This window comes from Rhinoderma darwinii, chromosome 3 (genome assembly GCF_050947455.1).
Source record: "Rhinoderma darwinii isolate aRhiDar2 chromosome 3, aRhiDar2.hap1, whole genome shotgun sequence".
NCBI classification, from domain to species: Eukaryota; Metazoa; Chordata; class Amphibia; order Anura; family Rhinodermatidae; genus Rhinoderma; species Rhinoderma darwinii.
Window position 1 is genome coordinate 215917711 of NC_134689.1, and position 22228 is coordinate 215939938.

The 22228-nt window shown below is 38.1% G+C and overlaps 1 protein-coding gene across 1 annotated transcript in view; it reads right to left on the reverse strand.

The window, feature by feature from the left end:
- Window positions 1–9595: 9595 nt before the first annotated feature.
- Window positions 9596–22228, reverse strand: part of SEMA3D (semaphorin 3D) — a 175102-nt gene continuing 162469 nt past the window's right edge. The window contains exons 13-18 of the mRNA XM_075857368.1: window positions 21842–21930; window positions 19451–19492; window positions 17996–18153; window positions 17659–17723; window positions 16570–16709; window positions 9596–10710 (exon numbers count right to left, since the gene is read on the reverse strand). Of these exons, the coding sequence (XP_075713483.1) occupies window positions 10285–10710; window positions 16570–16709; window positions 17659–17723; window positions 17996–18153; window positions 19451–19492; window positions 21842–21930 (920 nt within the window). The 3' untranslated portion in view covers window positions 9596–10284. The remainder of the gene's footprint in view (window positions 10711–16569; window positions 16710–17658; window positions 17724–17995; window positions 18154–19450; window positions 19493–21841; window positions 21931–22228) is intronic.

Sequence of the window (22228 nt, forward strand, 5' to 3'; positions counted from 1 at the left end):
TACATTGCACAGTAAATATAGTGTTGTAGGTAGTTATTTGGTAAGATCTTGCCCATAAGCTATGCTTTGTCAAGCTACAGTATCATTATTTATTCAGTCACTTTGTGGTTAAAGTTGAAAATCGTGTTCATTTTTATTATGGTAGAAATTTTATTTGGCTTAATCAAAATGAACATCCACAAATTTCATACTATATGTTATTTTGAAAGTGCAAAATACATGCTCCATATTTGTCAAATACGGATTTATAAAAAGCCATTTTGAAATATTTCAAACTAAATTGGTTCTGCAGCCATTTTTTGTTTTTCATTCAGTTTGTTCTTCCACACCTCCCAAAAGTCATAACTTTTTTTTTTTTTTCCCTCGACAAAGCTGTATGGGGGCTTGTTTTTTTGCAGGGCAAATTGTAGTTTTAATAGCATAATTAAATTTACCATATAATATACTGGGAAACTGCAAATAAAATTCATTGTAAAGTGTAATGGGAATAAAACAGTGATCCTTATATTGTTTTTTGGGTTTCGTTTTTACGGCATTCACCATGCAGTAAAAACAACATGTTAACTTTATTCTGTGGGTCAATACAATTACATTGATACCAAATTTCTAGAGGGTTTTTTTTATGAAAAAAATTGTTTTGTGTCGCCATATTCTGAGATTCAAACTTGGTACAAGAGGGTCAGAAAAAAAAATTCTTAATCAAGCAATCCAAGTCAAGCATCATGTAAACAGGGAGCAGGTACAAACAGGACACCAGCAAAGTACAGATTATAAACCAGTGAACTAGCAATAGCAGCAGATCACATTCGGTTTGAATTGTGTCATCTCTTCTCTTGTTGGTCAGGTGGTCCTGGGCACTGCATACAGTATGTGCCCGCTACTGAGCACAGTGCAGCGGCCGGAACCTGCAGACTTTGCTGGAGTGTGGACAGATATGTTCTTTATACTATTACAAAATAAGAGAGGGACATGACAACAAAACTCGTCCATTTGACACGACATCCAATATGGAAGCCATTGCTATTTAGTTGTTCAACAATAAAGAATTTTGCCTATGATGAGCTAAGAAATGAAACCATAGGCAATAGTGGTTTGGAAAAAAATCTTCTTCAACTAAAAACTGAGATTAAACAGGACTGATCTTCTATCATTCCATGTGTCAGAACTGCCGTCTAAGGCTATGTTCACACTCTTAATAAAAAACGTCTGAAAATACGGAGCTGTTTTCAAGGGAAAACAGCTCCTGATTCTCAGCCGTCGTTTTCGCAACTCGCACTTTTTGCAGCGTTTTTTACGGCCGTTTTTGGAGCTGTTTTTCTATAGAGTCAATCAAAAACGGCTCCAAAAACAGCTCAAGAAGTGACATGCACTTCTTTTTCGCGGTCGTTTTTTAACTCGCCCGTTTTTTCAAAATGGCCGGGTAAAAAAACGGCTCGTCAGAACAGAACGTCGTTTTTCCCATTGAAATCAATGGGCAGATGTTTGGAGGCGTTCTGCTTCAGATTTTTTGCCAAGTTTTCGGCTGTTTACGGCCCGAAAAATGGCCAAAAATAAGCCGTGTGAACATACCCTAATGGTGATCATGTGATGCTGCTTGTGGTACACTGGACCTTTGATATATAGATAAAATTTTATTATCATGCTTGTTTAATATTGAACGTTTCAGGAAATTACCTCATAGAAATAGCAGCAGACAATTGTGCAAGGGCTGGGCATGTTTACAAACAGAAAAAAATAATAAGGGATGTCTGTCGACTTTAGACAATTTCTTAATATGCTAATGGTCAGTGATGTTTATGTTTCTTTCCACTGCAAGGACTAAAATACCTTTCTGGCAGCCAAAAGTCAAACACTAGCGCTCTTCAGCTCTGTAATATTTTTTTAAAAGCTGGTCCCTAAGTACAAATGTCGCTCCCAGGCATAGCTAATGAGACAGTGCTCATAATTGCTAATAATATCATTCTGATCATTCCAAGAAAGGTATTGTTGAAAGGTGACACAACCTATAACTTAAAAACAGAGATTCTTATAGAGCAGAACATCTGGGTGGACCAAACAACTACGGCTTTGTGTTTATTTTTATGGCTAAAAACATTAAACAATAACTATAGCATAATAGAATTTGAAACATCTCAAGAGTCAGTAGAAAACTCTAGTCATCTGTGCTTTGGAGAAAGTTTTTTTTTTTTTACATAAAACACGTAAAAAATTGCGTCGGCCGTTTGCGGCTTTCTTTCTGTCTCCCTTTGATTTCTATGGGGTTTTTGAGGCGGAAAACGCCTCAAGATAGGGCATGTCGCTTCTTTTTCCCATGAGCAGGAAAAAAACACATCCATCTCCTAATGAAAACAATGGGAGGTAATTTCGGCTGTTTTTTGCCGCAGCTTTTGCCTCAGTTTCCGCGGCAAAAAAAACGTGTCAAGAAACTCTGTGTGAACAGGGCCTTATGGAACTTGTACCAGACTCTAGAAATGACACTCAGTGCAGCTAATATGATGCTGCCACCTAAGTCTGACTGGGCTTTAGTTTTTCTATGTCCTATCCTCCATAAAATCGTCATTGATCACAACCCAATGTCACATCAAGAAGAGGTTCTATTATGCAGCTATGACATGTGCGGTTTACATGTATCCGCTGAGTGCCTTTCTCAATGGCCACCATTTAAATGCCGGATGGTAGAGGACAATGTTGTCAGGGGCTTCCCCAGAGCGGAGTCCTGGGCAGAGTGTTAGTATAGGCACTGCTCCGAGACTCTGTGGAATGCCGACATCACTGTGCATATATGGACAGTGTTGTCAGGGGCTTCCCCAGAGCCGGAGTCCCGGGCAGAGCGCTAGTATAGGCTCTGCTCCAGGACTCTGTGGAATCCCCTGACATCACTGTCCATATATACACAGTGTTGTCAGGGGCTGCCCCAGGGCGGAGTGTCGGGCAGAGTGCTAGTATTGGCTCTGCTCCGGGACTCTGTGGAATCCCCTGACATCACTGTCCATATATGGACAGTGTTGTCAGAGTCTTTCCCAGAGCCCGAGTCCCAGGCTGAACGCTAGTATAGGCTCTGCTCTGGGACTCTGTGGTATCCCTTGACGTCACTGTCCATATATGGACAGTGTTGTCAGGGGCTTTCCCAGAGCCAGAGTCCCGGGCAGAGCGCTATTATAGGCTCTGTTCCGGGACTCTGTGCCCCTAACCCCAGCGCCGGAGTCCTTGTGAGAGCGCTACTAGCAACTGGCTCCTGACATCTGATTTATTCTGATAGTTTCCAGTCCGCTGCTAGGGGTGAGAAATGCCGCGCAGGCACTGTGATATCGCAGGAGTGGGAATGCATGGTAAACACTGGTAATGTAGAAACCACGCATGCTCAGAGACTAGCAGTGTTTACCACGCATGCTCAGAGACTAGCAATTTTTCTCTACCCTAGCAGCAGACCGGAAACTATCAGAAGAAAAGGGGTATCCGATCCACCACTTCCCTCAGTGTACAGTGACGTCAGGAGTGACATACCCATACATTGAGCCAGCTGGAAAACGGAAATCAGATCATGGACGTGTTAGCGCTGGAATTAAGGATTTTGCTACTCGAGACGCATCACGTGACCAGCGCTGGAATCGGGTGTTAGAAGATGAAATCAAAACATAAGTATATTACAATTGATATTATTTTTATATGTGCAGTGAAATAGAAATTAGTTAATTGATTCCGGAAAACTCCTTTAAGCTGTTTAGAATATCTTTTATATTAGCAATATTCGGGGCTTTGAGTATAAGCAAATTAATTTCAGTTAATAAGGTTGTGATTTCACCTTTACTTTTTGGATATTTCAGTTGGTGATGGCTATTTTAATTTATTGTTGAGTTGTTCCAAGACTGATCAGAGAGGAAAATGTTCAGTTTTGAGGGATAATGAGTTTGCGGTTCCGATTACTGTCCTTTATTTCACTTGTTACGTTTTGTGGAAGTTATACCTGTTTTCATTGGTTCTTTTTAAGTTCATGCTTTTTTGCTACGCAGCGTGGGCATGAGATTTTGTAAATCTCATCCACTTTGCTCCTACTGTAAATGCTGCGGAATTTCCGCACCGATTTCCGCTGTGGAAATTCTGCGCCGTTTACACTATGTGGGAACCCGGCATAAAAACCTGGCTCGAAATAAGCAAAACAAAAGGTGGTATAATGAAGAGAAAAATGTCCAACATGCCCAGCGTACACCACTGTGATGAATTTGGCGCATCTTCTGAATGCCTTGTCTAAATGTACACAATATAAAACTTACACAGCTTAGTAAACCTGCCCAAATGTGTTTAAACTAATATTTTCTTTGGATGTGTGATGTGATCTGATATAAAATTTCACACAAATGTTCTTTCTATTTTCAGTACTACATGTAGCCAATATTTCTTTTTATGATGTGTATATCTGTCATAGACTGCTAGTGATATTTTACAATCAGTTGAGTACATCTTGACCTATCAACAAAAATGTATTATAGACGTCAGGCACCTAGTAAAGTTCTCCCTATTTTTTTTTGTCTAGATATATATACTGTGTTTTATCTTGATCCAGCTTAGATACAGTAACAGAAATACTACAATAAAACATTTGTAGTAATTATGTAATAGAAAATGAAGAAAATCTGATCTAGCGATGGTTTTCAGTGAATAACTGCAGTATATTAAGACAGAGCAGAAATAGCGCACGGTTTAGACAGTGCTCGGGAATGTTTAAAAAGTACCAGCAAATATATACCCCAGATGTTTGCAACTTTATGCCCATGTTAACTCCCATATACTTTTTTTCTTTCACATCCAGTTATACTGAAAAGCATTGTCAACTTTGCTTTTCAATACAGTTGAAACACTTTATGGCAGTGATATATACTTAGTGATATACTTTTGGAATACTGGCTAATAGTAATCCACAGCTGGCCACAAATATGAGTATGTGGCTCACAGATATTCCTTCAGACTCCACCATAAACATGCACGTGTACATATTTTTTTCAACGGGGAGAGGGGAAGAAGCCACTTCTAGACCCCTTTGGTAGCGACTTATCTCCTGCTGTAACAAAGGATCAGGCAAGTTGAAAACTAACATGCCAGATCCTTGTTTCCCGTGATATCTGCCATTGGAAGAGAGTAGGGGGCTTCCGTACACACATTAGATAGTCAACCAATCCCACCAAAATTGGCGAGTTTGGCCTAGTTTTGGCTGAACGTAGTGCCCACGTAGTGCCCAATTATGACAGCCTTATTTTAAAATATAAAATTGATATAGCACAATATTTCTTTTATTATGCTTTCCTGGTAAAAGTCTCCCTTTAGGGTCAGTTTACATGGAGCTTTTTGGTGCCGATTTTGACACGGAAACCGTGGGAGGCAGAGGTGTCTTTTTTTCCCAGGTGGGTTTTCGCCGCCTGCGGCCAAAAAAGTGTCATGTTCTTTTTTTCGAGGTTTCCGCCTCTGACCTCTTATTGAATTCAATGGGAGGCAGAAAAAACTTGCGGCACTTGTTTTTAAGTGTGTTTTGGGGTGTTTTTTGCCCGCGGTCCTTGCATAAGGTTCAACAGCTACAAGCAAAAAATGCTCCATGTTAAAACAATGCAGATTTTTTTTTGTGCCTTCAAAAACCTGTGTGAATTACAGCTCATAGGAAAAATTACACATTTTATATATGACTGTCCAATTATCTTAATATATATTATTGAACATGAATATTAGAAATGTTTTTGTCACTTACCAGCAGACGTGCGTTTAAGTACAGAAAATAAGAATAAATTATATAAATACTTCAAAAAGTCAAGTATGAAGATTATAAAGAGGACATTGAAATAGTTTAAATACTGTTATAATACAAAGGTAATAAAAATGTTACATGGGCAGTATCTCCCTCTTATGCAGTTATCTGACATTCTGTGGTAAACCACATTTTGTGATATCATAAAAAGTTGTGCAAAACTACAAACTTGCTTTTACTATGTCTGTAAAGCAATTGCTTTATTTTTCAATTGAGATGTTATGAGGATAAATACCACTAGAGGGAGATATAATACCAAGTATTGTTCTTTATAAGAAGCAAACTGGGTAAAGATTGTTCGAATATAAGTTGTTGTTTTTGTTTCTCAATGTGTCTCATGCTGGATGATAAATTTGGCGTATCTTTAGACACTGTTGTCTAACTTTTTTAACAAGTTTTAGGTGGCTTTTTTTAGTCTACTTTTTTGCGCCAAAATTTTGGTACAATTTGGCGCATCTTATGCCACACCCCTATGGTCATATGGCGGAATCTTCACGCTAATTCCGATGCATTTTCCGCTGATTGTCTTCAATGGAAAACTGCTCTGTTGTTCCTATGGGGCGGAATTTTCAGCGGGCAGAATTTCTATCTGCCTCGCTGAAATAAAAATTATCATGTCATATTACTTCTTGACGTGGTTTCCACAGCGTATTCCATGGTGAAAACAGTGTCAGGCAGCCACACGCAGATTAGCCCCACTGAATGGGGCTAATCTGCGTACAAAAAGGTGAAAGGGGGAGACCGAGCCACAAACACGGACAGGAACAGGATTTGCTCTGAGTTTTGCGGCCCAGTCCGATGGCCCCACACAGAAATGTGAATAACACGGTAGTGTGCATGGGGCCATAGAATTGAATGGGTCAGTTACAAAAAATGGATAGCACACTGATGAAAACAACGGTCGTGTGCATGTAGCCTTCAAGTTTGTAGTGTGTTGTAGGGATCAACCAAGGAGAAACGGAAAGAATTTTAAATTTACGAGTCTGTATTATGGCAGTGACAAGCAGACCCTGTGTGTTCCTCCTGAATTGAACTTAGATCACCATATCTATGTCGAAAAAAAGCCCTGTTCAGTAGAACAGGGGAATGTTGTTATGTCACATAGTATAAAGGGTGAAATGTGTGTCTAGGGTACTCTGGTGGATTACATGGATGGCCACTCATTTGAATAGCCTGAGCCTTCCCCTTAGATAACAGCAGATCACCGGGGTTAGGCTATGTTCACACGGGGTCTTTTGCCGAGTTTTTTGACGCGGAAACCGCGTCGCAAAACTCGGCAGAAACGGCCCCAGAACGCCTCCCATTGATTTCAATGGGAGGCGTCGGCGTCTTTTTCCCGCGAGCAGTAAAACTGCCTCGCGGGAAAAAGAAGCGACATGCCCTATCTTGCTATCTTCGGGCGCTTCCGCCTCCGACCTCCCATTGACTTCAATGGGAGGCAGGAGAAAGCGTGTTTTCTGCCCGCGGCGCTCAATGGCCGCGGGCGAAAAACGGCGCGATAATTGCTATTCACACGGAGTATTTTGGGGGAGGAATATCTGCCTCAAAATTCCGTTTGGAGCTTTGAGGCAGATATTCCTCCCCCAAAATACTCCGTGTGAACATAGCCTAAGGGTCCTTTTACACCGGACAATTATCAGGCATAAAATGCTTGTTCCCGATAATTGCCCTGTGTAAACAGGGCAAGGATCAGCCGATGAACGAGCATAGTTTTTTTTATTATATTATCATCTGCACCTTAAGCAAATCATGAATTTTGGAATCTGATGGAACTTTGGAATCTGATGGGAAATTGATATGGTAGGATATATCAGGGTGACAAAATATATACTTTTCCGCTTATCCAATATAAAACTAGGCAGATGTACAGAAGTCTATTATATCTAAAACATTGTAAAATAGTATTTAATCATCCAGATAACATTTCCAGTGCTGACTTGGTCTGGAGAGCAGGATTGCGTGCTGAGAAGTACTTTGCAGCATGTGTGATCTTCTCCTGGGATCACACAACTAGCCAGTCTAGTCCTAACATGTGTCCTTCGTTCAGCTCTGAATGATGGTTTCCATTTGCCTTTTCACTTTCACTTATGAAAACCAAACGGTAAACTGTCAGGTGACAGTCAGCAGCAACTGCGGAGTGTTTCATTATGTCAGAGCTTGTCCATGACACCAGCTTTTTCAAGCAGCAACATTGTTCTAACTATAAAGAGGCATTTCTCATTACCATCACACATATTTAATAATGCTTTCATAATGTCATGAATAATACACATTTATTTAAGTCCACTTGACATTCATTTCCCAGCAGGTTTACAGGTTATATGTCCCTTATGTAAAGATACTATCAGATATGTTACATGTTCCTGTATAAGAAAGTCAAGTATGCACACAATGAAATAGACCACCGTTTCTAATAGGTAATTAAATGCTCTGATGAAGAAGAGGGAAGTAATTAAATATAACTCCTTCAATGAAACCAGTGCTGCCCAGATGCCACCCCAGGGGTTGTATGTGGCCTTACGCAATTCAATAAATCCGCACCAGGAGAAGGCAAATTCATATAGTGCAGTTTTCTTCTCCAAGATAATGATCAGATATGAGCGCTCCTGTACACTGTGTGCTCTGCCCAATTATATAGAAAAGAAGACGTACTATATTTTCTCTTTTGCTATGGAGGCACTGCGGTATCTTTCCCCTCTCCAAAGTTGTGGTGTGTTTAAGTTTATGTGTATGTATGGCCTTTCTAATATGATTGTGGTCTGTGTTCATCCATATGTATTATGCTGCTTTGGAAAGTTTTTCTTCTTCTGCTCCAGTTCAAACCAGTTTTTTTTACAAATAAATAAAAATATATATGTAGAAATAAAGGGACACAGATACATCTGGGCAAAAAAAGTCCCATGGGTGTGTGCTTATCCCTTCACCTGATCTTGGTTGAGTACAATGTGCAGCCTTTGATGGAGTCAAGGCTGGATTTAAGGCCCCCACAATATGTTGGATTGGTCAATACTGATCTACACTGTTCTGATAATCATTTTATCAAAAACATTTTTAAGTTAGGTCCCTTTCACATCACGCATTATCATCCTGGTTTTTTTTTTATTATGAAAAAACAAAAACAAATGGCAACCAGAATGGTAGACAACAGGATACCTACTCTGTAGCATCCTATTGCCATAAACTTGCATTCACAATATAGAGAAATAAGACGGTTTGCGTTCGTCTGTCCTGATGGAAAACACAATCCCAAAGGAATCTTGCGAAACAGAGACAAACGGACACTTTTAACCATCATGGAAGCCGTATTGAAGACCTATGGATCCGTTAACGAATCCAATAAAAAACAAAAACACAAACGGATGTTTTAACAGGATGCTAAAACGTGATGTGAAAGTTAGATAAAAATGTCAGGTGGAGTTATCCTTTATTAACTTAGCTTTATACTATATAATATAGTGTATGTATGTTTCACTTTAAAGTGATATTACGTTTTCAGTAAATAAATGTTATTCAAAAACATTCACATCCTGAAACTGTAGTACCACTTTAAATGGTTTGTTACTTTTATGACTCAAAAATCAGACACATGGTGGCTTGACTTCTGCAACCCGCACCATTGTCGAGAACGAGGGACATCAAATCCTTGAGCAAATGTCCTCACTACCCATACTGGTGAATGGGAGCATCAGAAAAAGCATAGTCTATTACTAGAAAACGACCTGTACTTATACATGAACAATTACAATAATCCCACATATTATGCTAATATCATTATATGGAACCAAAATATCAACATAAACAAAGTTATTCAACAAGTATCTTTATTGGATTGTGCGTATTTTCCTGACATAATAGAGCTCAATGGAGTTTGAAACCTTCTTTCTACTACCTGTAAAAATGAATGTCATCAAAGCAGAAGATCATGAAGTCCATGGAATTACCAAACACTAATGTTAAACCATTAGTGGAATCTGGGGCACTGTGTTCGCCTTGCTTTGCATTATTTCATTATGTTGTACACTTTTTGCACAACTATTATCAACATACAACTGTAAAACAAAAGTCTCATAATCAGGCTGTCTTTAAAAAAATACCATAATCAATAGTAAAATAAAAATAAACATAAAAAAAAAAGTAAACAGTTACTTTAAACATCCCAATATTAACTTATAACTTACAAAAAGGAAGAGAATGGAACACCTTAATAATATAGTTTAATAAATAAAAGCCTAAACGACCAGTCATTATTAACTTAACCCAGAAGATGAAGCTACATACATACAACACTACACAAAGAAGTCTATACCCCATAACCCCGGTCTATTCTCTGAAAGCTGTAATACAAAACGTGAAGTGGCTTCACTTTTCTAGGTTATTCTTGGTACTACATTGTCTTGTATGCACCGGTACTTCCCATTAGAAAAAGGAACATTAATACAAGAAATGTATACAACGGAATAATATGAAAATGTTCACCAAACACCATGCTCAGTCTATGCAGATGAAATTCTAGCATTCTTCTCCCTGTGTTCATGGTGTCTCCTGTTCCTGCTCTTTTTGATCTCTTGGACATGTTTCCACTTTGCCCCACCTTTGTTGCGTTGCCTCTTTTTCTCCTTGTGCCACATCTGCTCACAGTACTCATCCATGCTGAATGTAGGGCTGCTTAGAAGTTGCAAATAATCCTTGTACCTCAGTCTTGACTCTGTTATTAACTCTCGGCCTCTAGCCTCATCCTCTTCCATCTTCTGGGTTTGTTCCATCTGCTCATTTTCTATCACTTTTACATTGAGCTTAACCAGAGTGTGAATGAATGTATGTTCTTGAGCTTTACAATAATACATTCCAGAATCCTTCTTCTGTAGGCTGCGGATCAAAAGTCCATATTCCGTTTTAATGACTCTTTCATCAGATGTTATCTGTCAAACAAGAAAAAAATACTTTAATAAAGGCATAAATAAATATAAAAATATAGGATGTTTCAAAAAGTATTGTACTTTATGGCACAAAATGTTATATTATATAGTAGAGATGATTCTGTAAAACAATAGCTAATGCTGTCTAAGATTTGGATAAGGCAGTCAGACGATGCATAAAAAATGCATGGCTTTTGGAATGCGACAATGAAAAAACAGTCACTCAAGGGTTTAAAGTGAGTCTGTCACCAGAATGTCCGTATTAAACTAGTAACAGTGTATTGCAGAGGAGACTAACCTGTTTCTAGTGTTTATTTTAAATTTCTCCTTACTGCCTCCTTTGTAGAGAAATATGTTGTATTAACTTTATGCTAATGTGCATTTAGGTGCAACGAGGGCGTCACCGTTGCTCCTAAATGGTCTTACGTTGCTCCCCAGTTGAACCCCCCTCTCTCCATTCTTACATTGATTGACAGGGGCCAGGAAGCGTAATCGGCGCATTCATGCCCCGCCCGTACTATCTATAATGCGTGGGAATGTCCTTGCTCTTTACTCGGCGCATGCGCTGTACAATCTTTCTGCTCGACGTTCTAATCGGCACTACTGCACATGCGCATCTTCCCTGCTCTTTATTCGGCGCATGCGCAGTAGTGCCGATTAGAATGTCGAACAGCCCAATATGGTTTTGTCACATTACTAAATTCATTGTGAAAAAAAAAAATTGATATACAGTATGTGGTATCGCTTTAATTATACTGACCCATAGAAAAAGTGAATGCATTATTGCTGCTACACGGTGAACAGGATAAGTAAAAAAACAAAAAAACAATTGAAGAATTCCTGGTTTTTTTTCCATCACCCCCCAAAAAAAAAATTATGAAATGTAATCAACAAGTTTTATGTACCCGAAATTGGTGCCATTAAATAATACAACTTATATGAGATAATAAAACCTCATACAGATACATCGATGAAAAAAGAAAAAGTTATGGCTATCAGAATGTGGTGACCTAAAAAAATTGTTTTCCCGGAAAAGTGCTTTTATTGTGCAAAAGTAGTAAAACATAAAAAAAAAAAATACACATATTTGGTATTGCTGTAATCATATTGACCCAGAGAATAAAGTTAGCATAATTTATACCTCTAGGTGAACGGCGTAATTTTTTTAAAAAAATAAACAATGTTGGAATTGCTGTTTCCCCCCCAAAAAAAAGTTCCTAAAAGTTTATCAATAAGTTTTATGTTACTCCAAAATGGTATTATTGAAAAATATAACTCATCCTACAAAAAAAACAATTGCTCATAGAGCTACGTCAACTGTAAAATAAAGAGGCAGCGAATTTAGAAATTGAAAACTGGAGGCAGTTGGAGAATAAAAATGTATTTGTAAATTGCATTAATTCATATTTTATGCGCCAAAGGCAGCTGAGGGCTGGGGGCGTCCCTGCTCTGCCGGGTGAGATCGATATTAGTATCGATCTCACCCGTTTAACCCTTCAGATGCGGTGCACAATAGCGTGCACCGCATCTGAATGGTTTTGGAGAAAGGGAGGGAGCTCCCTCTCATCCCACCGACACCCGGCGATAAAATCGCCGAGTGTCTGTGTCTTCTATGGCAGCCGGGGGGTCTAATAAAGGCCCCCAGGTCTGCCTGGAGCGAATGCCTGCTAGATCATGCCGAAGGCATGACCTAGCAGATGCCTGTCCGTTTTAAACGGACAGGCAGTAATACACTGAAATACAAAAGTATTGCAGTGTATTATAATAGCGATCGGAGGATAGTGAAGTCCGCTAGTGGGACTAGTAAAAAAGTAAAAAAAGTTTAATAAAGTTAATAAAAAAAAAAAGTGAAAAAAAACCTGAAAAACCCACTTTTTCCCCTTACAAAATGCTTTACTATTAAAAAAAACTACAATAAAGCAAAAAAGTTACACATATTTGGTATCGCCGCGTCCGTAACAACCCTGAATATAAAGCTGTTGCATTATTTAACCCGCACTGTGAACGCTGTAAAAAATAAAATAAAAAACAATGGAAAAATTGCTGTTTTCTGTTAATCCTAACTTAAAAAAAATGTGATAAAAAGTGATCAAAAAGTCGCATCTACTCTCAAATGGTACCAATAAAAACTGCAAGTCGTCCCGCAAAAAACAAGACCTTATACAGCTATGCCGACGCAAAAATAAAAAAGTTACAGCTCTTCGAATGTGACAATGGAAAAATGTAAAAAATGGCTTGGACATTAGGGCCCAGAATGCAAGCAGGGGAAGGGGTTAAGTATTTTACTCCCTCTAGATAAATTTATGTCAACTGAAGATTACCAAATGATGTTTTCAATTTAAACTGTAATCTTATTATATGTGTAGTTTATATTTTTTCTTACGTTTCTTTCATGTGTTTTCTTTTCTCTATTTATATATAATATGCATATACACATGAAAACGTACTTTTACAACAATGTCTGAAAATGTAAATACTACTCAGACGTGTTATTCCTTGTAGCAACATATTATATTTGTCATGCCTCCGGTCCATGGAACGTATCAATATTGTTCGAATATACCATTTCTTCCATCTTTGTTGACAGTATACCATGTCAAATTATACCATTATGTAAATCATAAGGGCTTAAAAAGTTTAGTTAAACAAGAAAAGGAAATTTACAACAAATTTGTTATTGGTCATTGCAAATGGGGTCATCTGCTTTGTTGGGTAAACAGACTATGCATATAACTATCTAAAGCACATGAGGAACATCTTCTTAGAGAAGGCAGCTAGTTGTGGGTGGCAGCATCTTCAAAGCATACCTTTCATCAAGATTCAGCAATAAGAGCCGACGTGACAATGACTGATTGTATTTCTGAGTCAGAAAGCCGCAGATGGAAGTGTCCCTAATGTACTAGAAGATATGTTATGTTTCTAGCTTTCTTAGGGAATCTTTGGACAATTCCATTTTGTTAGAAATGGTCCTCCAACAATAAGCTGATCACACTGTTCCACTGCTGGGACACCCAGTACTCAGCTGTAATCTTTAGGGGAACCCAGCAGCACCACAAGGGAGATAACCCCGTTCCTAGTGAAATCAATGGGCTGTCCATGTAAAGCATAGACATGCTGGGGGTCCTCCAGAGCAAGAGTTGATCTTTGTACAGCTCTGTTCACTATCTAATAGATGAAGATCCTGAACATGAGATCTCTCTCTATTAGTTCAGAATTCCCTAATAGAATATTTTTCTAAACCAGACAACTCCTTTATTCTAATGTTCACACTTCAGAGTGTTAGGCTCTGTTTACACTGGTGTCATGGCTTCCGTTCACACAGGATCCATGATGAATATGACAGATACATTATGAACCACCCATTATCATAATTTTGATGGATTTGTTGGAACCAATTAGAATTTGTTTCCCCCCCCATTTAACTTTTCATATGGCCTCCAGGATGGCCAAGTCACCAGACTAGGATCAATACTATTAGTTTTACCTCATTAATCAAAGCGATCTAGATCGAGGCTGGTTTTAACTAAGAAGGTGAGGTCAAACAGAAGAGTTGTTGTGCACTTGGTCTAGTGAATGGCATGTTTTTTGTCCCAGTTTCTAGAAATTAGCTACATTATTCCAAGGAAATTGGCAAAAAAAAAATAATTATTCTGTGGTATAAAGATTAATGTTTACCTAGTATTGTAACTTAATAATAAGAATATTAGTATTGACCTAGGAGTACTATGACCACAAGGCCAGAATTACACACCGATTTGATGCAGTTTTTGTTGCGTTTTTTTGCTATTTTTTTTTTAGCCCATTGCAGAAGTGGATCCAACAGGAAGGAAAGCTATAAAGAAAAGACTGATGCATCTTCATTCTTTTGTGTTCACTTCTGTGTTTGGTTTAAAAAAACTGACCTGAAAACTGCATCAAGAACTGCATCAAAACTGTGTGTGTGATCCTGGCCTTATAAAAGTACTCTGGTGTGTGGCCTTGTGTTTGGACATATGGACATAGAAGTTCTCTGAGGCTTCTAATAGTCTTACAGCTTGCAGAAGGACATGCATTACTCCAAATATATCTCCTGTGAGAAAGAAGAGGTAGTGGGTCTGGCATTGATGAAATGACTGACTGAAGGTTAGCATGTAAGCATGACACCTAATACAATTATTTTCACATCCTTAATACATTTGACTGTTGTATGTTTGTGCCCAAAACATGTTTAGCAACTTAAAGCCTCTAATAATTAAAGTAAGTTTTTGTATTTCATTTTTAGTTTAATACAATTACACTTGTATATTTTAATTTGCATTCTACAGAGAAAAAAAAATAAGACCTAACAGATGGCGTAGATAGCTAGAAGGACTGTGGGAAATGTCATGTGCTTGCAAATATAAATATTATGAAGTGCATCAACATGTATCATAAGCAATTTAATGACAATGCGTCTAAACTATGTGCCGTTTACATGTAATACCTCCCTCCTGGAGGACTAGAAATCTTATCAAGATTGATTAATTCATTTTCTAATAAAATAATTTAAATGTTGGTTCGCCTACATGGAAATATACAGAAATATGCACATTTATCTTAAAGACAGTTATTATTTTAGTTGCTCCATTTACAAGTGAAAGATCCAATAAAGAAGACACAAGAAGTTTGAATTCCCCACGGCTTTACAACATCAGCAAACATAAGATGTTATGAGGCAGCCCGCTCCATAGACAGAATATAGGCAGAGCATTTAATTTATTCATAGTACTACCCTATTATTAGGAAACCGTTATTTATGTAAACCTACCATTGCCATTTTTTGTTGGGGGAATGAATAACTACAAGGATTTGTCAGATTTGGACAACGCCTTCCCATATGTAAGGTTCCCTAAGGATAAGCTTATTGCATTGACAGTTCTCTCCCCTCCCCCCCAATCAGTTGATATCACCAAGAGAAAAGGGCATTGAGTGCCATTGATGCCCATTAAAATTAATGGGTACATCCAGATACCCTAACAGAGCATATTTCTAAAGCAGACAAGCTTTTTTAATTATTATCAAGGGCAGAACAAGTAATCGTGGGGTGGGTAATACATGGTTATGCCAACTGCAGGTAGATTAGCAGCTAAAACTACAGTATATTTCACTTTTATTTTTTTATCTCAAGGTGTCTGCCATCTTCAAGCAAAAGTCTTCTCTTACCTCCAGTACTTTGAGAGAGTGATGAAGTTACCCCCTCAGCTACTGCAAAACATAGCTTATGGAATCCATATATAAATCATTATGTGACAGACTATTGGGGAAAATGACATCTGCCAGGTGACCACTGTTTGATCATTCTCATACATGTATAATATGGCTGCTTATAATGGATAAATCCTATGGGACCAAATTACAGAAGTTTGGTCACGATTACTGTAAGTCAAACAAAGAGTCCATCAGGTTTCACAATAATCATGTTTACTGCTAAGTGATACGTTTTTACATTATTATAGAAACAAGTCTTCTTATACAAATAAAACCCACTGCTATGAATTAAATGTGAATTATTCTTTTACTGTTCCTTCACTGTTTAATATCAAATCCTGAAATAATAATGTGCAGACCTTTATTTAATCAAATCCCGTCATGCAGTGTGATTTATTCCGTTAAGCTGACCTTAGGAACTTGGCAGCGAAAATTCATTTATCACAAAAGGTTTTCCTTGATGTCATAAAAAAATGAAATGGAAAATCATACAGGATTGGGAGTGCTTTCCTCTGATAGAGATAAATTGTTTCCAATAAAACATAAAAGCCATTTACAAAGGGAAGGACACACAATTTTGACCATTATAAAATCTGATAATATTTCTATTGTAGATGTAGAACCAGGATGACTTACCTCTTCCTCACGTTCCTCCCCTGTGTGCTGACTGAACCATCTAATAGATGCTTGCTGGGACTTTGGGACACATTCAAGAAAAGTGGAATTCAATTCAACGCCAAATATGACTTTTTCCTCAGGCGCTTCATTTGCAGTCTCTGAAAAAAATATTTATTTATAGTCATGAAAAACAGATTCAAAGATGGAACCTCAATTCCCTTCATAAAAAGGTGAAAAAACAACAGTAATATGGCTTCGGACAAGGTGGTCATTTTTATTGCCGCTGCAGCGTCATTGTAGAGAAAAAAGTGTACCAGCCCACCATAGACAAATAGGAAAGCTCCTGGGCAAGTGTGCTCACACTTTTTCTTGTAAAGTATCACCAGCTATAACATAGTGGTGCCCGGGCCTCACCAGTGCTCAAAGTCCATGCCCAAGATAAAAAAAAATTGCTCAACTTCCATTTATCTACAGAACACAATTTAAAATTAAAGGATTAAGCAGTAAATTGTGTCAAAACCGCCACTGCAACTGGTCTAATCAACAACTAGGGGGCGCCTAACCACCGATACCTGCCTTACAGTTTGAGAAGCAATAATCTAATGAATCTTTACATAGTTTGGGGGCTTCAGAGCACAAAGCCTTTCACATGGTCCCGGCCTAAAATATTCACAACTTTAAGAAAAATAATGAGATGGCTTAGCATCTCAGCTAGGATTAATCTTCTTGAAATTCTGTAAAACATAGCAAATTCCTAGCACATATTATTCTATAAAAGGGAGACGTGGGGGTGCTATTGGTTTAGACTTCCGCAATCACACCTGGCAATGTGGGTGCCCCATTCCCATTTTCATCAGAGAAGTGACCTGCACAGTTAGTCTCCCTTAAAGTGAATAGGTGACATGGAGTTAATATGTTTTTAGATATATTGTACCGGACGTAAATATGCTGCAATGCACCAAAAATTGAGAAACAACACAGCACACCACTGGCCCAATGAACTTTCACCTGTCTATAATGGGTGTATAGATGACCCTACTGCTATTAGACTGGTTTAGTTTTCAAATGTATCTCTTGAAGTCAACATACCAAGTATACTGTACTTACTGTCATCCACATCCCAGCACTGTGTAAGGGGATCGCCATTTTTCACATCTTGTCTTCTTGCTCGCCTAGGAGGGAGGAATATTTGCAGTTAGTGTTATCTGACGGATCATATCTTGTGAACTATGCACATGTATTTTTTTTAATATTTCATAATATGCAGATGTGCTGATCTGCTGCATAAAATCCTTCTGGTGATTTGACAAGATAGGAATAGACTATTTCTTTTTGACTGACCACACATACAGGTGACTCCAAAAGTCGCAATGCGCTGCCACCTGCTGCTGATTAGAAACATTACAGGACGTAGTATAGATTTATACGGTAATTATGGTCTTACCTTTTTAAGGTAGGTATGTATCTTGAGCAAGCATTTCCATCCCAGGCACAGTATGGGTCTCTAGCCAGACAGCAGTCTGTACAAGCCTTTCCGTATGTATCACATCTATGCGGTGACAGCTGAACTAGACTATCATGGGATGTAATGTAAAGCTGGTGCTGCAATGAAAAAAGAAACTACTAAATATGTATTTTGTTAGTGGCCTGAAAACATATCAATCCTTCAAGCAGTGTTTGTCAACCAGGATTCCTAGGAACATTGATCAGGGGTTCCTCAGCACACAGCATTAGCAACTGTGCCATCCCTACTGTGACAGTGCCATCCCTACTGTGACTGTGCCATCCCTACTGTGACTGTGCCATCCCTACTGTGACTGTGCTATCCTTACTGTGATTGTGCCATCGCTACTGTGACTGTGCCATCGCTACTGTGACTGTGCCATCGCTACTGTGACTGTGCGATCCCTACTGTGACTGTGCGATCCCTACTGTGACTGTGCCATCCCTACTGTGACTGTGCCATCCCTACTGTGATTGTGCCATCCCTACTGTGACTGTGCCATCACTACTGTAAAAGTGACGGTAGGGAAGGCACAGTGACGTATAACTGCAAAACTAGATAGATTTAGCATTCGGGAGTCTTGGAAGGTTGGGAAACAACTCCTTTGGCAGTTGCAAGGACAGCCATTTCCTGATGCCAGTTTTGGAAACCAGTAAGAGAAGAACGGCTTATAAATGACACATGGCAGAATAAAATGTTTAGAAATGTTACAAAAAATCTCAAGGATTTCTATTTATCTGAGAGAGACACAAATGCTGATTTATCGTTCCAAAGATGTAAATATTAAAAAAAGATATTGTATAGGAAATAAAATAACAAAACCGGGGTAGCATAGATAGAGCTTTTTGCCTTTTGTCTATCATCTGTATTCAGATTCTGTGTTTCTATTTCAATAAAACACCTTTTTACTATCACTATAATAAACTGGATAATCCTATATGAATATTGTCAATGAGTTGATCATTTCTGTAAAAATGTTACCGTCTTTTCCCTAATAAGCCCAAGTTAAGCCAGTACAAGTGACCATAGGAATGATTTGCAGAGTGGAGCTAGACTGTGAATGTACATTAGCAGTCCGAAGGTTTAATACTGCCATCTGCTGGCAACTCAGTAACATTGCATTATAGTGCTGTCAAGTCAATTAGTGCAGCTTGATACATTGAAACACATTTCCACATAAATAACACTTTGCCATCTTGTCAGCTGCTGCCTTCTTTATCTGTAGCAGATATTTTACATAAGAAGGAGTTTATATAGGAAATAGTGAAAAGGAATCCATCAGATCATTGCCTTCTGACCTGCCTTGAAAAATGACATCTGTAATCTACTTTTTAAGTTCCTTGAAATCATCAACATTTAATCAGCAGATTAAACAGAAAGACATTTTTATCTTACCTGCTTGATGGAAAGTTCTATGTTAGTAATTGGTGATGGTTTCTGCAAAATAAATAACAGTATATCAGATGGGTTAGAATATATGTGAAATGAATACAGTATTATCACTGTACTTTAGATTCTGTATTTTCACATTCTTCAGTGTTTCCTGAAAGCCGATTCTGTTTGTAAATTCATCATTTTTTAAGTGAATTTCCACCATTAATCAACATTATCTATATAGTTAGCAAATGTAAACTCTGGCAGCTTTGTAATATGTTATAGTTATCTTTCTACTGTTTCCACTTATTTTTTAGTTAGTTTTTACTAGTTGAATCTGGAAACCGTCAACAAGCAGGACAAATACATCTGATGAATCTTATCATGGTTTTATTTTTAAAACAAAATTTTCTGGCTTGTGCATGCAGTTTATTCATACGTTAACATAGCTGGATTAATACATGAATCCCCAATACCTTACAGGAGATTAAAGTGATACTACACAGTGTTAAAGGGGTTTTCCAAGTTAAACTTTTACCTGTGGTCTATATCTAGCCTCCCCCACAATAACTTAGCAGTTTACTTGCATTTTCTAAAGTGCCCCTTTTCTCCACTCTTCCTGCCCGTCACGTGACCTATGACATCACGTTTCCTGCTCCCTCTAGTGACATGCCATATACCGATCACAAAGGCTAGGAGCCAATAGTTCTAGCCTAATATATAGCCCGTCAATAGTGACGATTAGTTTGTGGGGTTTACTATTTCACATCGGGGGAATGAAATCCATAGCGCAAGGAATCATGGGAAATGGAGGCTAACCAGGAAGCAGAAGTAAACAAGCACGCCCCAAAAACATTGTCAACAAACGGCAGTGAAAGGGAAAGGGAATGATGTTAAATATTTTTTTTTTTTTACCAGAAATAGTCTAGAAGTGGTATACAGTAAGGGGAAATAGTTTTTATACGTTTTTATCTTTTTTAGGGATCTCGGACAAGCTCTTTAATGATCCAATCAGACATACATCTAATTCTCAACTGCACAGCGTTAGGGCATGTTCACACGTGGCAGAATTTTTCTGCTGCAAATGTTGCAATTACGCAACGAATCTATAGCAACATTTGCATATTTGACAGGTAATTCAGACGTTGCAGATATAACAGCGGACTTGCCACAGATTTCAGTTTTTGCATTGCAAAGGCTGAAATACGCAGTGAAATTCTGATGCTTCTCCGCAACAAAATGTGCATGCTGCGGAGTGAAAATTCTGCACCGCAGCCTGATTTCCGCAACGTCTGAACTAAGTTACCTAAAAATGTATAGAAACGGATGTAAAAAATGGCTGCTGCAGAATTCCACTGCGGACTGTCCACAGCGGAATTCAATAGCAATTCCGCCACGTCTGAATGTGCCCTTAGTGTATGTGCTGAATGTACAGGAAAGAGAGAGACCATAACATATTTATTGATAGCAGCTGCTGACAGTTTCCGGAGAGCAACCTTAAAATTCTTGTAGACTGTAATATGAGTAAAACTGAACTGAAGAATAATAGAAAACAGCAAAATAAAAAAAGGTGATGTTGAAATATTGGAAAGATGCTACATTTTATATTTACTGACTACATTTGCCAATGTTAATGACTGTTAGTCTAATTTTATATCTTGAATATGTAAGTTTTATATACAATAAGTATAAACATTTCATTAGATACAGATTGCGGACTGAAAATGTACCACAAACGTTTTTTTTTAATAAAACTCCATTCACATGTAGCAATGTGTTAGAAAAAAATCTGTGTGGATTTTATAGTATTCTGCAGATTTTCAAATCTGTAGCATGCCCTTTATGTTGTGGATTTCTTGCAGATTTTTGCTGCGGATATGACACTTTGCAATGCAAAAGGTGAAATACAGGGCAAAGCAGCAGCAAAATCCTTAGCAAAATATTAATATTTTGTCGCAGACTCGCGTGTGGCCTAAAGGTACCCGCCACAACAAGGTCTGGAATGTCAGAGTAAATAACATTTTGGTGACAAATCAAAGGGTTTTAAATGTTTGCTATTCTATTTACACTAAAAACAAACAATTAACATTTCTTACTGCCATTACCTGAATTCTGAGACTTCACCTCCATTATACCATGCAAGTCATAAACAGCATGTTAGCCAGTGTCACTCTTAGCTTGGCAACTTCTGCTTCTACCATAACAAAGATGCCTTGTCAAGGTCTGTTATGACCACAGACATTTACCTGCCCATATAATGGATTTCAAAGCCTTGTTTATGTCTGCCTTGCAATCCCCAGATTTACTAAAGTATGTGGTGTATATATATATATATATATATCTATATATACACACACACACATCTTATTGACAGGCAGTCCTAGACTATAGTGGATAATTTGTTTTCAGTACCTGAAATATCTGCAGCTCTTCCAGCAGAACCTCTTCCATATTCCAGATACCTTTTGCCACACTGATAACTTTGAGAACTGTCCCAACATCTAACAAAACAAGCAGAGATGGTAAAACATCACAAAGTGTCCGTCATCATTTTACTATTGTCAGTGTTATAAAGTTTGAATTATTTCTATAGTTTAAAAAGAAAAAATACAGTACAATGAGAGGATTAGACGTTCATAAGAATCTAGCTGCCTTTCAGTATATAATGTAGCTCCTACACCCATGTAAAAATATTGACATTCAATTGATACTCTCAATTTGCTTTAAAGATATCAAAACACTACTTGGGATGGATTACTTCTTCCTCCTAAATTTTTCACAACCTCTCTCATTTGTGTA